We start from the raw sequence: 19,977 nt of genomic DNA, 5'->3' as shown, positions 1-19,977 counted from the left end.
TAATTATTCCTCTTTTTTTTATTCACTTTGGGTACCCCAGCCCATGGAATGGCTCTGTTCACATTTAGGATGGATCTTCCCACCTCAATGAACCTAACCTAGATGATCCCTTACAGGCATGCCCAGAAATTTGTTTTCATGGTGATTTTAAATGCCATCAAGGTTAACCATCTTGTCAACTTGACATCCAAATACATCACTTTTTCCCCAACAAAATACTTTTATTGATTGTTTGGAAAATTTCACATAATGCAACATGTTCTTACTGCATCCTTTATAGAAGAGTAATAAACTGCCCATGCATGGTTGACCTCCTGTCCACTGACGTTCTTCTCTGTACTTTATGACTGTAGAAATGGGACAAGCTGTTGATGGCTTTGGAAGGAAATCTCAGCTCCCTTATTTTAATCAAGAAGGTCTGCCAGCCTGGGCTACCAAGTGAGTTCCAGGAAAGGCGCAAACTACACAGAGAAACCCTGTCTCGAAAAACCAAAAAAAAAGAAAGTCTAGTCATAGAAGAGGCAAGATTTTTTGACATTTTATTTCTTAAACATGTTTTTCCCTATCCTAACTGAACAAAAGAAAATACTTATCAAGATCCAATTTCAAATATGAACCACTTAAAATTAACCAATATCCATATTTCAAAAAAATCTCTCATCTATATTGAATTAGTTCAAATCTAAGGATGATGGAGTTTTTTCTCCTCTCTGTATTCCTCCTGTGATATATGAGCTGTCTCTCCTTTTAGATATTTAAGTATCATTTGTGTAGCTGGAAGTTTTCCTGTGTCCTGCCTAGTCCTGCGGCTCCATGGTCCCACAGCCACTTATAAAATAATCATTCAGAGGCTTAATATTAATTATCAACTGTATGGCCATGGCCTATGGCTCAATTTTCTTGCTAGCTAGCTCTTAAAACTAAACTCAGCCCATTTCCATTAATCTTTATGTTACCACATGTTCTGTAGCTTTACAGGTATGTTTTACATGCTGCTCCCTGGATGGTGGGATGGTGTCTCCCTTGCCTCTGCCTCTCTTCTTCTTGTCTCTCTACTGGATTTCCTGCCTGCCTCTACGCTAACTTACCATAGGCCAAACAGCTTTATTTATCAACCAATCAGAGCAACACATATTCACAGCATACAGAAAGACATTCCACAGCACATCTAATATTTTATAATTATGTTATGTCTTTCATCCTAAATTAAAATTAATGAAGTTGGTAATCATGCAAACATTTATATAAAAACTGGATTTTACATTCTACTACAGAATGAGTTTTGTATTCATTCTAATAGCAGAAGCTCAATGGGTGTAAGAAATGAAGAAAAAAGTGTCCTATAAAGGATAATAGAAAAAAATATTCAAAGTACATTCATTTATAAAACATTTTCAGCTTTATCCATGTAGTGAGCAGCAGTGATTTCAGGACTCAAGATTACTAAAACCAAAACAATGCAAGTAAGACTGTCTCATCTAAATTATGCTAAAAACATATTCAGTGACATCCAAAGATGTTCTTACTTTACCAAGTCAGTTTTGATTATTTTAATTTTACAAACAATGTCACCTATACTGCAAATATTTACCGCATAAAACAAAATATTATTACCCACAGCACATGCAAGTCCATTCTCATTCTATATCTTTGAATAAGAACATTTTATACTGTTGCACAAATTTTGTATCAAGGTAAAGATAATGCTAACACCAAGGCTATCCCATAAATGGACCATAATACATGTAAATCTTTTCTCCTGTTTCTGTATCTTGATCAATCTGTGAACTGCTTGTGTTGTTGAAATCATCTTGCACCCACGTGAGGACAGTGTTGACATCAAGAATATCTGACAGACAGGAAGAACTGGGACCTCAGTAGAACGCTGAGCACCACCTCCATAGCCACTAAGCTCTGTACTCTAGTATGATTAGGAAATATTTTTGCTAGGATAAATATATGCTGTAAAGACTTGTTTCTTTTTTCTTTCCATTTTTTTAGTCTCATACTATACTTCAGATCTGCAATGTGTCCAAATGCTTAGTCCTCAACCAATGACACTGCCAGGACAGCAGAACTTGATTAAGACTGCAAAGTGACTTCAAGGTCAGCTTGACCTTCACGGTAAGACCATGGCTCACAAACTGAAGGGTAGGGAAACAGCTGAGTGCTAGGGAGCTCCTTGCTCTCTTCTTCATACTTTCGTCTTCTTTGTAACACAAAGTGAGCAGCTGCATCCGCCAGGCACTTGGGCATAAGAGCCTATACCGTCATGGGCCCCAACACAAATGCTCAACAGACTGGGCACTGAAAATCCAAAACTGTGGGGAGTTTGAAAAAACAAGACAAGGCTGCCTTACACAGCATGTTAACTGTGTATATTTATAGTTATTTGATTGTTAACTGAAAGTTTCTTCATTAAGTACAGTACATAAATTAGTTATTCCCTTTAAGAAAAGCACAGAAATGAACAATTTCTAAGGCAGAATGAACAATATGAAAGAACCCTACATTTAAGGAGCATATACTTGGGTGGGGGTGTGTTATTTTATTTGTGCTGAAATGTGGTATTTTATTTATATGTTAATAGATAAAGTTGTCTGAAGATCAGAGGTCAAATAGCCATAAACAGAAGTCTGGCAGTGGTATCACAGGCCCTTAATTGGATCACAAGGCAGGTAGAGTCTCTGCGTGGTCAAGAACACAGCCAAGCATGATGATACACACCATTAATCCCAGTACCAACCATAGAGATCTGGAGGTCTGTATAGACAAGCAGTGAAGAGGAAGTCATGTGGCTGGACTTGGAGTTGATGAGAAGAAGAACAGGAAGACAATAAAAGCACAGCTTAGACAAGAAGAAGGTCTCTTGCTGGGGAAGCTACAGCAAGTCGTGGCTATTCGCTATGGTGGTAAGCTAAGGCTAGTCGTGGCTATTCGCTATTTCTCTGATCTCTTGTATTTGGCTCTGTGTTTCTTATTTAATAAGACTGTTTAGAAGTTCATCTACAGGGGTGTTTTAATAATTACACAAGATAAGACACCTGGCACTCCTATAAACTCATGGAATGCTATAGTGAATGGAAACCCTAAGCTGGTGGTGAGGCCAAGCCTTGGGAGCCATCTGTTACAAGAGACTACATCAGGATGAATGCCTTCAGGAATCCAAAGGAGACGAACCAAAGTGAGGAGTCACAGGAAAGTTCAGTAAAGGCAAACCTTTGTGACTAGATTATTCATTTTGCAAGGCATTAACAGGTTACTTAGAAGAAACAGAGGTAGGTTTTGGGTAAGGAAAGGGAGGCAGGGGGTAGGATAGAGACTGGGATGGAGGAAAAGAAGAGAGAGCAGAGACAGAGCAAGTGAAGTAACAAGGAGATGCTTAACTAAGGAGAGAAGCATTGGAAACAGGGTGAAGATGAGTCAGAAGCCTTAGAAGCCGCTGACTCAAGCTCCCAGGCAACAGACAGATAGAGGTGCATACACAGTGGAGAGACATGCTGTGGAATGTTCTGATGTTAAACGTGTTGCTCTGATTGGTTAATAAATAGAACACTGATTGGCCAGTAGCCAGGCAGGAAGTATAGGTGGGACAAGTAGAGAAGAGAATTCTGGGAAGTGGAAGGCTGAGTCAGAGAGATGCTGCCAGCTGCCGCCATAACAAGCAACATGTAAGATACTGGTAAGCCATGAGCCACTGTGGCAACTTATAGATTAATAGAAATGGGTTAATTTAAGACACAAGAACAGTTAGCAAGAAGCCTGCCATGGCCATACAGTTTGTAAACAATGTAAGTCTCTGTGTGTTTACTTGGTTGGGTCTAAGCGGCTGCAGGACTGGCAGGTGAGAGAGATTTGTCCTGACTGTGGGCCAGGCAGGACTGGAGAAAACTCCAGCAACAGAGACATGATTTTTAAAATTTTTAATTCCAGTGGCCATGATGAATGGTTTGATGTGAGAAAAAAATAATAATAAAACCTTTGTTGATTGATATTTTTATATCAGTACTGTTAGCAGGATGTATTAAAAGGATTACCACATTCAGTTGGGTCTGCCAGCTGAGGCCCTTGCTGGAACTGAACCCCATCTTTGCTACTGATGTTTCCCTCTCCTGAGTGCTGAATTGAAACACTCACTAATATTCCATACACGAATCTTATCTCAGTGTTGGTGTCTGGGTTAACAAAATACACACACATACATACAAGCACTAAGCAACTGGTACAAGTCTATGTCCTTCTCTTGAAACAGGGTCACTTCTATGTGGTTTTAAATATCCATTTCGATCTAGTGTTGAAGTAAGACAAAACTCAATGTTCATTATCTGTTTCAAAACCTGTCCTAGAAGGAATACACAGGTTATCCCCTTACTGAAGGACCAGTTTGTGAAAATCCTGATTAAATTATGAAACATCACATCCATGATACATATTACATTTATACTTGCACTGAATTTTATTCTCTACAGAAATAATCATTCCTCCACCCGCCCACTGCCAAAAAAGGAAAATAACACAGACAGAGCCTTTTTACTCTAAATCCCAGAACATTTAAAAGATGACAAAACAATTTTCATAACATTTATTTTCTAGGTACTGAAAAATGTTCCAAAAACCTAAGCTGACATTTTCACGATTCGCTGTCCTTGGCTCAAAAACCAGCCTGACCAAGAGTAAAGAAGGGAATCATTAAGTACGTTTTTCCTAATTCATTTTAATATAATTGTTGCATTTCTGTTCTTACTATAATCAACAAGTGCTTCTGTAATTGTGAATGACAATGACTACTTTTCAGTGGGAACAATCTTGTTAGTATATGATGCTGACATTCACATTATATGATAAATTTTGCTGTCTTCAATTGAGTGCTTTGCACAGACTTTTTTTCAATTTCCCTTGGGAAAATATTAACAACCAGACACTCATAACTCAATTATATGCTGTAGATTGCTCTAACTCTAAAGTGCACAAAGGACACCTTCAGTCCTCCGAGTCCCTACATGTGTGGTTGCCTTCACAGAGTAGTCTGGATCATTACTGAAGGGCACTGAGCCAATGCAAACCCATGGGTCTAAACACTGCTGAAGTACTACATCTCAACACTTGCTGGCTACCGTGGAGTACCTTTTACCACTGGAGTGATTTATACAAATTGAAATGGTGGATGCCTACATAAACACAAACTGTTTTTAATGCATATAGGACTCTCTCATGAATTACATGTTTTAGAGAGGTACAAAGAAATTCCAGTTATGTGAAAAACCTCTAATTGAATAAAGCATTCAAATACTCATTTATTACAAGAATGTCATAAGAGAACTATATATTTTATAAACATTTACTTTATTAAATATTAGCACATTTTGAGCATGGAATATCGCCAAAGAAAGTTATGCTTAAAATAGTCACAAAAGGAAGTTGTGCTATCGCAACTTATTTTAAGCGATGATCTAATACACTCAGTTCAGATAAATGAACCTTTTCTTCCAATCCCTGAAGGCAGAGAAGAGAACAAGAACAGATTCCCTTAAAAGCATGAATTGCTTTTTGTTATTATACTAAACCAAGTCATATTTGGGAAAATGCATTGTAAGCCAGATTATATGAAAGCAAAAATGCAAAATTAAAACATTTTCTTTAGCTTTGTTTGTAGAAAGTGTCATCTTCTGCTAAGAAGTTACTGGAAACCGAGATATTTATTACCAGATATCATGAATACTTTAAAAATAAATTCCTGAATAAAAAAATATAACTTTAAGGAAAAAAAGAGTGGAACCACAGTATTAGAGTGGAGGGTACACCTTAAATTCTAGTACATATTCTACTATTTTTATTTCACATTACCCTAAATACTAAATACACAGGCTACAGGATAAGTGTACTTTTGAAAAGATTGTCTTTTATTATTTAATAAATTCAGAGAATTTGGGAAAAACTCCATGCAGTATTTTAGTTGCCCATTTTTCTTGTAGAAACACAACTTCCTTGAATGCATGTTTAGACATTTTCTTTCAAAGACACTTAGCAAATTTGAACATTCAAAACAAAAACAAAAGCAACTCATTTTCTCTCACAAGATATCAAAAATGTATAGAGCTACTGTTCTCACTCTTGGAATGCCAGCCTTCTGGAGGTGACAGCAGGAGGAGGATCACTGAGGCTGTAAGTCAGCCTGAGCTGAAGAGTAAGACCCTATCTCAAAGAAGTGAAACCAAGCAAGCCAAAAAAGAGTGCAAAACAAAGCGAAAGTCTGCCTATATTCAAGTGTCCATCAAGCAACAATAGTACATATGCAAATAAGCATTTGCATGCAGACTAAAATCTCAAGAACAAACCTTATTCAAAAAGCCAAGTCATTGGTGTTTCATCATAAAAGGTATTTAATTCATATAAGAGTCAAAGACTGGTCATTATGTGTGAATGCAATAAGGTAGTTCAACGTCTCTGGATGATGGCTTGTAAACAGAACTCATACTGTCTCTGATTTACCTGAATCTTACAAGGCTTCTACTGTTTGTGAAGATAAGTAAACTGACAATTACAGATGCCTCACAGGTTAAGAATTCTTCACACATTTTGCATTTTCAATTTTCAATCTCTCTGGTCTTGGAATCGATCAGTTTCACTGTGGATAATATTTGAAAACTCTTTGAAAATACTAATTGATAATACCTAAACCTTTATTTTCAGCACTGTTAGTTAACTTGTAGGATATAATGGAAATTGTATTTTGGATTTGAATATGCATTTCTTTTGTGATTTTAAAGATTTCATTTAAATTTAATTGAAATTGACATTTAAAACATGATAATTTAAAAATGAGGACAATACCACTTTATGTTTTACATGTGTACTAATTAAGTAATATTTAAATCATATTAAATCTCTCTGTCTTCTCATGTATCATTTCTTTATGTAGTAACATTCAAAATCCCTTCGTCTACCATTTTTTCTGTGAATTTCTCACAGCTGACCTTGAACTTACCATTGTCCTCGCTCAGCTACCTGAGTATGCAGATTAAAGGTGTATATCATTGTGCCTGGTTTGTTGTTGTATGTTTGTTTTAGAATTGCGGAAACACAACTTATGCAATTCCACTGGTCTGTGATAGCACACATCTGCAATGCTAACTCCTGTCCACTGATGACTTAGTGCCCACGGATCATCTTTTCCTATTCTTCTCTTTTCCCTACTCTCCCAGCTGCTGATAACCACAGTTTACTCTCAAACATGGTAAATTTCTAAATTCTACTTTTGAGTAAGATCATGCACTAGTTGTATCTATTTGTATCTCTTATCTAATTTATCAGAATACTTTCCAATTCTATCTATATTTTTGAAAGTGATTGAATGTTGTTCTTTCAATGGCTCAGAAGTTTCTATTGGGTATATATACCACATTTTCTTCATCCATTGAACAGTTTTTAGATTCATGTTTCTATTTTTTGGTTATTGTGAACAGTTTTGTAAGAAACATGGAAGGGCTGATATTATCGTGACAGATGGATTCCCTTTAGATAGTTACTGGATCACATGTTAGTTCTATTTTTTAAAGAGATTGATTTATTTCTATGTTATGTGTGTTGGTGTTCTGCTTATATGCATGTCTGTGCCCATATTTGTGTAGTGCCTATGGAGAGCATTAGGAGACACCATATCCTCTGTAATGGAATTGCAAATGTTTCCTAGTCACCATACTGTTTTCAATAGTAACTGTAACAGTTTGCATGCTCATCAATATTGTACAAAATTTCTTTTTTTCTCCATATTGTTAACTATGCTTTATATGAGTCAGTCTTACTGAAGTGTTCTACATTTCACTGAAAATTAATGATTTTGAACAGTTTTAACACCAGCTAGTCATGTTTTTGTTTGGTTTTGAGACCCCTTCTTTTTTCCCCTATGAGTGTTTAGGACTGAGTGTGTGCCCTCACATATATTTGGCAAGCACTTTCCCACTTAGCCATATTACCTCCATTTTCCCCACTTTTAATTTTATTTATTTATAGTTATTAAACTATGAGTTGCTGATGTATTCAGAATATTATTATTCATTAACTTTTCTCTATAGTTTGCAGAATCTCTCATTCATACGTTTTCTCTTTTCCTTGATTGTTATTTATATTGTTGTTCAGAAAAAGATTTGATATAATTTCATTTCTCTAAATTTTCTTTTTCCTCCTGTGCTTTCAGGGTTTTGTTCTAAAGATATAAAAAGGCTTTGTCTTTTCTGATATTGTGAAACATTTTTTTTTCTAAGGTACCTAGTTTTTTTTAATGTCTTATAATTAACTATTCATTTGAGTTTTATAACTAGAGATAGGTTTCTACCTCCAGTCTTCTGCATGTACACAGCCAAGTTCTCAAAACTTTTTATTAAAATGTTTTCCTTTTTATGGGGTCAGGGGGCCAGATGGGGTTTTTCTGTGTAACAACTCTGGCTGCCTGGAACTCACTTTGTAGACCAGGCTGGCCTCAAACTCACAGAGATCCATCTGCCTTTGCCTCCCAAGTCTGGCATTAAAGGTGTGTGCCACCACTACCCAGCTTAAGTTTTCCTTATTGAAAGGCAGCTGAATGTAGACCCATGGGTTGTCTGTAGTGACTTAGCTTGTTCTTTTCCATTGGTCCATTTGTCTGTTTCTATGACAGTGCAATGGTGTTTTGATGACTCTAGCTTGACCGTAAATTTGGAACTCAGGTAGTGTAATGTCTCTAGCTTTCTCTTTTTTTTAGAAAAGAATAATTATTGATAAGATTTTAGTTTCACCTAACGTGTTGAGAATTCCAGTAGTCTATCATCACACTTGAGTGTTCGCTGTGCTGATGAGAACACATAAGTGTGAATGCTGAATCAAATGTTCTATGGATGTTTGTCAGGCTGAGAATTCACTATAACTCTTAAATTTCTGTTCATTTTCTGTCTGAATGATTGTGGATTGCCAAAATGGGGCATTAAAGTCTCCCACAATTATTGAGTGGGAGTCTATCTCCTTCTTTAGTCTATTGATATTTGCTTTATATGTTTGGGTGCTGTGATGTTAAATGCATGCATAGTTAGAATTCCATTTCTTCTTGTTGAGTGGAACTCACTGTTATCATGTCTTTCATGTCTCCTTTACTACTTTTCATTTAAAGTCAGTTTTATCTGATGTAAGTATAGCCACCTCTGTTTCCTCTTGAACTTTATTTGCTTAGAATTAGATTTTTCTAGTTTTAATCCACATATTTCCTTTGAGGTAATTTGAATTTCTTATAAGCAACATATGGTTGAGCCTGTCCCACATTTAATCCAGCACTATATATCTTCTAAGTATAGAATTTATTCCCTTTGAATTTAAAGTAATTGCTAATAGGTAAGATCTTAGTAGAGCCATTTTATAACTTTTCTATGCGAGAGTTCACTAATCCTAGCTAATATTTTTTGAGCATTTGGTGGGTCATAGCTTCATTAAACGTCTTAAAACTTGCTAAGTATTGGCATTTGTCAGAAGAAAGATACTTGTTAGGCTTCAGAATTTGTCTTTCTTTGCTTAGGCTTGTCTGTAAAGACACGTTTCTATTTTCCAAGCTTGTAGTCACTTCTTCTAATTTAGCACCAGATGGTGTGTACGTCCATGTTTGGAGTGTCTGCTGTGTGTGTATTGTCACTCTTTCGGCACAAAGGGCAATCCCCTCCCAATCGCACCCTGTCTTTGGGTATTATTTTGTTCATTAGCTGCCAGAGTGCCCTCCGTAGAATGGCAGTCCATTTTCCCATGCTTCTGCTGGGGTTTGGAGTGGCTCGGATATACCCTGTCCACTGTCACCTGCTTGTGGTTTGACATTGTGGTGTTAGGTCCAATTTGCTGAGAATCATCACTGAGTTAAAACCTCCCGGAACTATGCTTTGTGTGTGGCCACAGGACTCCATCACATCCAGAGCCCATGGTGTGGAGACAGGACCCAAAGCCCATGTTTCTACTGACTGCCTACTGAAGTGATGCTGGACAGAATAAAACTCCACTAGATTCGGGCTTCATGCCTCCTCTTCATACTAGCACGTTTTCAAAAGTCTGTTGACACTGGTCTGGGGCTAAGTGTTATGAGGGCCTGCCCAGCCTATCCCTGAGTTCCAACACAAAGCCATTTGTTAATTATCTTAATTTACCTCAGTGAATGGAGTCTTTCTCTGTGTTGTAAAAGTTGGGGTTGTGTGGGGGAAGGCAGTGCTTGGCCACTAAAATTGATATTAACCTGGCCAATGCCCAAATCTCATAGTCAGAAGAACATGTACTTTTTTAAGAGTATACTAAGATCCACATTATAACTAGTACAGAGCAAAACACAAGTCCATTTCAATGGCACATTGCTTTCTGTCTGATATAGGATACTTCTGGAGGTATTGTCTTGGAGAACTTGCTTAGGGATAGTTAGTTGTTCTTTTCCAACTTGGGGTAGGGCAGTCAACCTGTTGACTGTGAACACTTTGGGGTTGTATATCAGATATCTTGCATATCAGATATTTACATTACGATAGAAACAGTAGCTAAATTACAGGTATAAAGTAGCAACAAATAACTTTATGGTTGGGGCTCAGCAAAACATGAGGAATTGTATTAAAGGGTCGTAGCTTTAGGACAGTTGAGAACCACTTGGCTAAGGTAATACAGACAATTCTCAGCTTTGTTTTGTTTTTTCAAGACAGAGTTTCTCTGTGTCATAGCTCTGGCTGTCCTGGAACTCACTCTGTAAACCTGGCCTTGAACTCACAGAGACACACCTGCCTTAAAGGTGTGCACCATCACCAGCAAGCCACTTCTCACCTTTGAATGTTCATACTGAGCTAGGTCATACTTGAGTCTGATAGTTTCAGACCTGTGTTGTCAAAAATTGGGGAGTGGGTAGATACTTGAAATCAATTCAAAGATTGGCGTTAATGTACACCCCAAATAGATTCTATCCCCTTGGCATGTATTTCACAAAAGGATGTTGGGGGCAGGCCTAGAGTATCTGTCTTTGAGCTTTGGCCTCATTCTGTGGTCTATATAATTTGCCCAGTCTGGTTCTCATTTAAATGGGCCCAGAAGTAAGCCAAAGATTCAACCCTTGTGAGCTTTAATGCCCCTACTGCAGGATAGGTCACCGTCAATGCTCCACCGTCTGTGGATTGGCAATAGATGATAGAGAAAGCTTCTGTGTTGACACAGTTCCATATTTTGTACAATTGGTTTAGGCAAGAGATAGTTTTGAATGTTCTGCCCATCTCTGAATTTCACTAGTTCTAGTCAAAGCTGTAGCCTGGACTTAGTTTCCTTTCCCTGACTCAAGTGGGAGGCACCTCTCCCACATGGTTAGCGGGGTTGGGCAGGTAATACAAGCAAGTATTTCCTTCTTAAGCCTTCTTCAATGTCTTTTCTTTTCATCACATTAAAACCAGGCTTCATGGTCACTTTTTGGGAATCTTTAGCTCTTACAAAAATTTCTGGTTATATGAACTGCTCAGACTGGTGTCTGTGGGGTTATGGTTGCTGGAGGATTTTACACAGACACCACCTTTCTCTTTCTCTGTATTTACTTTAAATGATAAGACTTCTTAATCATCTCATAGTTGGAACATTGTGAGTCATTAGCTCAGAATCATTAGGCCTTGGTAGAAATTTATTCAAATGTGAAATAAAAGTATGGACAAACAATGTTAAGATGCCACCACAGCCTTGGATCACAGGAATACTTATTAATTAAAAATTACTAAAATTTTGATTTTATTGTTGCATGTTAAGGTAAAATACATGTTTACTCTTGATTAATTCACTTGCCATATTTCATTACAGATGCTTGTTTTTCTAATACATAAGTAGATATTTACAAATTTTTGCTGCCTTCATTCATGTTTTCAATGGCTTTAATATTATACTCATTGACCCAAAATATGCATATGTACTGAAATCTGTAAAAGCGTGAAATGTTTGTCAGAGGCAATATGTTTTTAAATGTCTTCTAATGTTTTGACACATGTAAGACCTCCTGGGTGACACTGTGTCACTAATACAAAGCAGACAGAAGGCACAGAAGAAATTCAGTGACTCCACCAATAATGTATATAAACAAACTGACCTTCTTAAAGTTTTTGTTTAAGTCCACCAGACTGAGCAGGAAGACATGGTCCTTGGCTCCTAGGAGCAGCCTGCCCCTCTCCTCATCTAAAAGAAGAGTCCGGAAATCCAGTCCTTCAGATGAACCCAAAAAGGGAATGCAGCTGTTTGAAAGCAGCAAGTCTACAGAAAAGTCAAAATAGGGAGAGGAAGGGAAAATTCTTAGTATGAAATCTGTTTACCTGCCCAAATACACATATTGATCCACTTTGTGAACATACTTATGCAGCGTGGAAGCTCCAGTGTTGACATTGGAGTGAGTCTAATATACACTCCTTCAGAAATACTTTGCCTTAAATATTTGATTTGTTCTATTTTGTGTATGAAATACATTTTAAAATTAATATAAAACTTTGAACTATAAAATACAAAATATTGCAAAAGCAGCTCTTAAAATATAATTTAAAGCATTTCCCTTTAGTAATATTTGAAAAAATGATAAACTCAGTTGCATCAACAATGTATAAAGCTGTGTCATAAGTATCATGGCATTTCTTCTTCTTGCACTTTTTAAAAATTTTATTTAGCATGAAAAATAATGGTGTTGTTATTACATTTTCATTCATATTTCACATTTCACATTGCTTACATTCACCTATTTCATGCCGTGGCTCTCTTACCATCTTTTGGTCTTTTCCCTCTCCTTAAACAGTCCTCCATCATTCATGTCAAAAGCATGTGATATTTGTTTTTGTGAATACTGTTTCATTGTCTACTTATATTGTAATTTGTTCCTTCACCCACAGGAAGGGCTAATTTGTTGCTTCCAAGTTCTGGCTGCTACAAATAAAATATATGCATACAAAGTGTTTGTGCACATAAATTCTTGATTTCTTTGGAGTAAAGCACAAGAAACAATTGTCTGGTTACATATTTAGTTTTGTTAGAAATTGTCCAGCACTCTTTCTAGGATGTCTGAATCAATTTGTGTTTTACTAGTGATAGATGCATGTTCCTGTTGTTCTTGCTAGCATTGACGATGCCACCGTTGTAGATGTGGCCCTCTTAAGAGGCACGCATTGTTATGTTATCTTACTTCAAATTTCTCTGATGATACTGGTATGGTGTATGAGTTCATATGCCTATTTGCTCTTTTAATGTCCTTATTGGATATTAATGCGTTTGATTCTATTCTTTTAAAAATTACATGTTTCTTACTGTTGAATTTTGGTAGGTCTTTTTACAGTTTGGATATCTGACCCTTATGAGACAGGTGTTTTAAAATGTGCACTTTCTGCCAGGCAGTAGTGGTGCACGCCCTTAATCCCAGCACTCGGGAGGCAGAGCCAGGTGGATCTCTGTGAGTTCGAGGCCAGCCTGGTCTACAGAGCGAGATTCAGGACAAGCACCAAGACCACACAGAGAAACTCTGTCTCAAAACAAAACAAAACAAAACAAAACAAAAACAAATAACAAAAAAGTTCACTTTCTTGTCTATAACTTCTATTTTTTTTTTATTTTCAAGATCTGAAAGAAAAATCTTTTGTAAGTAAAATTTGATTTGGAGAGGTGGAAAAATGACCTTGTGTTAAGTGCACCTGTTATTTCTGCAGAAGAATGTGGATTGGGTTCCTAGCACCCATGTGGTGGCTCACAAGTTCCTGGAACTACAGTCCCAAGAGATCAGGCTCTCCCTTCTAGCCTCTGCAGGCACCAGGCACACTATGGTGCCCAAATACACATGCAGGCAATATACTCATGAACATAAAACACATTTTAAAAAATGTAACAAGTTAAAGGCTAATTTTTAATATTTAAGTGTGTGGGGTTGGGGTGTGTGCATGTGTGTGCAGTTCCTTCAGATGCCAGCAGTGCCAGCTATTCCTAGAATTAGAATTACAGGCAGTTATGAGTGGTGGAGGCTGGGAAGAAAGTCTCAGCCTCTGAAAGACCACCGAGCTAGCTCTCCCTCACCTCTTCCTCCCACTTGGGGTGGGGTTTAGGTTGGTGCACTATTTTCATGGTTTTCACTATAGTTTTAATTTCCTTTTTTTGAGATTATAGTATAATTGTATCTTTTCTTCCTTCCCTTTCTCTCCTCTAAACCTTCCCATATACCCCTTCTCTCTCTTTTTCAAGTTAATGGGCTTTTTTTTTCATTTACTGTTATATGCATGTATGTACTTATTAATGTATATACATTTCTAAATACATAAATACCACCTGCTCAGTCTATGTCTGGATAATGTTACTTGTATGTATGTTTTCATAGCTGACCATTTAGTATTGGATGACAAATTGGTTTGCTCTTCCCCGGGGAAGACTATTATTCTGCTCTCAGCATTGGTTAGCTGTCTGCAGTTCTTCGTGTAGGTTGAGGCCTCCTGGTCTTTCCCCACCCACTCTAGCATGTCTGCTATTCTCCTTCTTCTGTTCATGTGTAGGCAGTCATGTTGGTGAGTCTATGGGTATTCTTTGCAACAGAAAGTCATGGTAGAAAACATAGTGAATCAAAAGGAAGAGTTGTGAAGCACAGTCTCAGTGGAAACATCTGCAAAACAGCTCCCAACTTATTGCTCAGGGACCATTATGGAGACTGGAAAAGTCAAAGATCAGGGAGTTGAATGTGAGATTGTTTCTCCTAGCAATGCACACGTTCTTACTATTTCAGATGTACATTTCATGTTCAGATGTATATTTCAGATAAAGTTGTAAACAGCCTGAAACTAGAAATAGAGCCAAAAATGGAAAGCTGGATGTGACATTTGAATGAGTTAGTACAACTCTAACGTCACAAATGAAAGCATTTCATCTTGATAAAATGAAAATGCATATTCTGCAGTTATGTTCTATTGTGTCAAACACGATAATTATACTGTACTTCCTAGTCATTCTCTTTGTGACCTGTCTGTAGGTTCAGTTCTTTTGGTTTGCAACAATCATTACAGACATTTCTAAGTATACTAGATCTTTGTGATACATTTCTTTTAACCAAAGTACCTACAATAGTAGCTTATATTTCTATAATCCTAGAATACTGATCACTAATAAGGTAGCAATAACAAATTAACTACTTTATTGAGGTTAATTATATGAAAAATTTTAAAAAGCTGATAATTTGTAGTAATTAACTATTAATTAATACTCTCCTCTACTTTCCATTGAACAATTGTTATTTTACTCAATTTCTAAAATAGACTTGAAAATTTTAATTTCAATGTGAAAAAGTTATAAGGTAGCACAATCAGAAATATTAAGTGACTGTAGTTATCAAACAAGACTATTTCATTAATATTTATATAGAACATTTTATGCACACTAGAAGGACATTGAAATCTATGCTCATTTTTATTGAGGTAAATATCATTTTCATATGAGAGGTACAATATTGCAATATAATTTTACAACTCCACATGCCAAGGTCCTATGTTTTTGGCTCATTTCCAATGAACATTCCATACTGGTTGTAAGAACTGAGAAGAATACAGTGGAATCAAGGGAATGTCTAGGACAGACATGATTAAAGCCTCTTAAAAGAACACACAAACCTTCACTCAATCAGGCAAATCTGTATCTTCCTTGGGATTTCCCTTAGTAAAAGTAGAAATGTGAAAAATCAAAAGTATTTGAAGAGATTCCCAGGAGTATATTCTCACTTAACTAGTATTTTGTGTGATATAAACCCTCATGACTTCAATTTTCCAAAACTAATGGTTATTCTGAAACATGGATTGCAATGAAAATTACAAAATGCAACATGACCTAGCATAAAAAGTAATAGCACAATAGTACAAGAGTTAGATCAAAGCACTAGGGTCCTATCTGTGGCTGACAAATCACTGGCAGTGTGATTTAGTGACCTAGGACAAGTCCCTTGACTTCCGTGTGTCAGCTTCCTAATACACAAAAAGAAGATAACAGAAAGTATATGGCGCATCGTGTCTGCTTGTAGAACAAAGGAATTAGTGTGAAATTGGCATTAGAATAACAGTTGGCACACCCTACATGCTATGTGTTGATCAACTACTACAGGGATGATGATGTGTTCCTTTTAACATTTATGTGAAATCTATGCAAAGAAATCATAACACTTCCAAATTTATATAATTTTCTCAACAAGTAGAAGAGATAATTTATAGCATTTCTTAAAGTTATAACTCATAAATGAGAAAATGTTAGTAAATATTGTTGTTCCAAATATTAGCATTAACTTCCACTTTGGGCCAAACAAGTTTTTATTAAAGAAACACATTATCATATCTTCTAGACTAGAGAAAACTAGAGAAATTAAGATATATTCAGATAACATTAAAAGAATATTCATTACACAAAAATTATATAGCCTATGTGATCACTGAGCCAGGTGTTCACATTATGGTATTAGAGAATCCTGCCAGCAAAGACTCTTGGATCACTGCATATACATACATTCATTCACACACACACACACACACACACACACACACACACACATGCACGTGTATGTGTTTTTGTTTTAAAAATGTATTTATATAAAAATAAAATACAACACATATCAAATACATTCTAGGAGAGGTGCAAATGTTCCTTCTGAGCCATCCCTTGTCCAGCATCTCCCTGCTATGTCCTTTACTTAACCAACATCATTATGGCTTCAAAGTCACTTAAAGTAATGAGCAACTGATGAATCATCAGGTCAGAATAGACTAGAGCTGCATAGTACCCCAATACGTGTGCCACTCACATGTCTTCATCATTCAGGCCAACACTGTAACTGGTTACATCACCACAAGATAGGCAAGTACCATTCAATAAGATAATCTGGTAGAGACTGCACATATGCAACTTTTATTGAAGTTTATTGTTAGAGTTCTATTTATTGTTATTGATTATTATGACCTATACTCTTCCTCCTTTATAAATTTTTGGACACATATGCCTAGAAAGAAAATAATATATGTATATTTCACTATCCTTGCCAATTTCATGATTCTGGTTGTCTTGGAAATTATTTCCTATGGGGTGGGGATGGGTAGAACAACTCTGTGTTGTTGCTATTTCTTGTGATGCATTCAACTCATGAAAAGACCAGTCTTACTTGTATTTAAGTTTCCAGTAGCTATCTTAGAGTCTGAGAAAATTAAGTGCTTAGTGACCATTTGCCGCATGGAATTCAGTCTATTAAACATGGAAAATATGTGGGACCACAAGAAGTGAAGCTAGACATACAGACAGTGTCGAGATATCCAAGGGCAGTGATGTCAGGCAAGGGAGTCAGGCTATTATGTAGGTGACTGGAAGCCATGCACATTTTATTTTTCAAGGAAGTGGCAAGGACTCAAAGTGAGTGTCAGAGAGATAAGTGTGCCTGCAGAGCTCAGGATGGATGATGGTGGGAACTGGTGGCGTCAGGAAGACTATCCAGAAACTTCTTTTTTTTTTTTTTTTTTTTTTTTTTTTTTTTTTTTGGTTTTTCGAGACAGGGTTTCTCTGTGTAGCTTTGCGCCTTTCCTGGAGCTCACTTGGTAGCCCAGGCTGGCCTCGAACTCACAGAGATCCGCCTGCCTCTGCCTCCCGAGTGCTGGGATTAAAGGCGTGCGCCACCAACGCCCGGCAATCCAGAAACTTCTAAAACAAGGAGAGCCCATGAAGTGCACTCATGCCAGTGGAAGGAGGTAGACATTTAAGAACAGGGTTGTTTTGCCTCTACTTATACAAGGAGAAAAATAAAGTTGATGTATTCATTTGCTGTATTCTATTTCACCATAACAAATTCTATTTGGTTTGGTTTCAAACAAACTTAGCAAGAAAACAGCTGCAAAAATATTGACTAACCTGAAGTATCATCGTTTCCGAATGATTTAATGCTGCACTGCGACAGCACTAGCATCAATGTGATTAAAGCATGCCTCACCAACCCTCTGCAGCCAAATAAAATAATTAGACTAAGGCATTGCATAGGAACATTTCTCACGCTGACAGACACTAGGAAGGGCCTTGGGACAGAGATTGGGACAGGTTCCTCTTCCTAAGCTTATCTTTTTTTTGCATTTTTGCCAAACCTAGCAAAGTTATTTCTTGTTTCCATGGGATCATCAACTAAAACCTAGAAATAATAACTCTGGAGAATATATCTTTACACCTAAAGTTGACCCACACCGTGAACTTCAGGAATCAGAAATGGAGACTTGGCTCTTCTCAGTGCAAACTTCTGAGTTTTATTTTTTCACCTAAGTTGGAAATTCTCAGGGTTGTAACTGTCAAGCATTGTTCTCATCTGTAAGCCCTGTAATTCTGTCAGGATTTCTTCCCTTTCTGCATTTAGTGAAAGGACAAGTGTGTCCCTTCACAGACCCCATGCCGAGATCTCTTGTGAGCTTAGTACTCAGGGTCACCCTTGCTTGGGATGCCAGCAGCATTGACACTGGGGCCTTACGTGGCTACTTTGATCCATGTAAACTCTGAGCTGATCCAGCGAAGCTTCTAATCATTCCTTCTGTCGGTGCGGTCTTATTCTCCTGTCACTCTCTTTCAGGTTTGGAATTTCACCCAGATACCCAAATGCTCACATTCGTGCTAGAAATGCAGTCTTGTAAAGCCTATAATCTAATTACCTCCAAAATAAATGGGTTAAATATATCAGTATATGTCTAATTTTTTTGGTAAAGTATAGACCTTATCTTCTGCAGTGGATTCAATAGAAAGACTCCAGAGGTATTCATCGGCTATAACCCATTACAGAGAATCAGGAAGGGGTTGTGAGAATCAGAAGCACCAAACAGGAGTCAATTCCACGCCTGTGGGTATATACATACTTTTCTTTCCTTCTTTTACCCAGTCTTTCCACCTTATTTTCTTTTAAAATCTCTCTCTCTCTCTCTCTCTCTCTCTCTCTCTCTCTCTCTCTCTCTCTCTCTCTCTCTCTCTCTGTCTCTCTCTCTGTCTCTGTCTCTCTCTCTCTGTCTCTCTCTCTCTGATCATGGGGCAACCTCAGTTGGTGCTTGACTTCTGCCTTCTCTGGGTTTCTTGTTTGTTGCTGTATGCTTCAGGCTAGCTAGTCCATAAGCTTCCCAGGCCCATCTGTGCCTTCCGTCTAACCGCAGAAGCACTGGAATTAGAAATTGATGCTACCACATCCGGCTTTAAGTGTGCTCTGGGTATCTGAACTCATGACCTTGCACTTGAGCAGAGTTATTTCCCTACCTAGCTCCTTTATGAGACGGGTCTCACGAAGCCCAGGGCGGCTGGCGCCACCACGTTTTCAAAGATGACCATAAAATTTTTAACTCTTCAGTCTTTACCTGCCTGTCCTTGCTGAGGTTGTTTACATGCGTCATGTGACATTATGTGTATTTTTCAAAAGAGAGTTTTGTAGACTTCATCAACATTTTTTATAGCAGAACAAATGTGATAGGAAAAAATTGTCAGAATAAGAAAGTTAGTCAGTATTCTTATCAAATTTGATTTCTAAAGCTCTGACAAACTCTCCTGAGCATCATTCTTCTGCTGGAAAGAGCATGGTCAAGACAACTCTGTGTAACAACAATGCCATGTGGAAGGCACAGCCTGGTAGAGAAGGAAAGCTAGACCATAGCTGAAAGGAAAATTCACTGTGACAAGTATACTTAAATTAGTCAAACATGAAGTATCATTAGCAGTGAAATGGGAAGGACTTGTTTTCTATAATTAACCTAGTATAACTAAATCTAATAATGCTACTTCAACTTTCTCCTTGTCTCTGGGTGTGACTGAGTACCATGGTGCTAGAACTTTTTAAAATTTTGTTAGGATACATGACTTGTCAAATAATTCATGAACTCACTTCTGAATGCCACTCTTGATCCTAAAATAGGTACACCTTGCCCTTTGGGGAAAACACAAATAAGGTATTAAATAATCATAAATATGGGAGATCTTGTTGGT

The 19,977-nt window shown here is 37.2% G+C and overlaps 1 protein-coding gene across 1 annotated transcript in view; it reads right to left on the bottom strand.

The window, feature by feature from the left end:
• The window catches only part of Sema3d (semaphorin 3D), a 191,657-nt gene that overhangs the window by 91,660 nt on the left and 80,020 nt on the right, over positions 1-19,977 (bottom strand). Inside the window, exon 3 of the mRNA XM_042272919.2 lies at positions 12,098-12,258. Within this exon, the coding sequence (XP_042128853.1) occupies positions 12,098-12,258 (161 nt within the window). The remainder of the gene's footprint in view (positions 1-12,097; positions 12,259-19,977) is intronic.

This window comes from Peromyscus maniculatus, chromosome 3 (genome assembly GCF_049852395.1).
Source record: "Peromyscus maniculatus bairdii isolate BWxNUB_F1_BW_parent chromosome 3, HU_Pman_BW_mat_3.1, whole genome shotgun sequence".
Lineage (NCBI taxonomy): Eukaryota > Metazoa > Chordata > Mammalia > Rodentia > Cricetidae > Peromyscus > Peromyscus maniculatus.
Note: the sequence above shows the minus strand (reverse complement) of the source record. Positions and strands in the feature narration are given on the sequence as shown.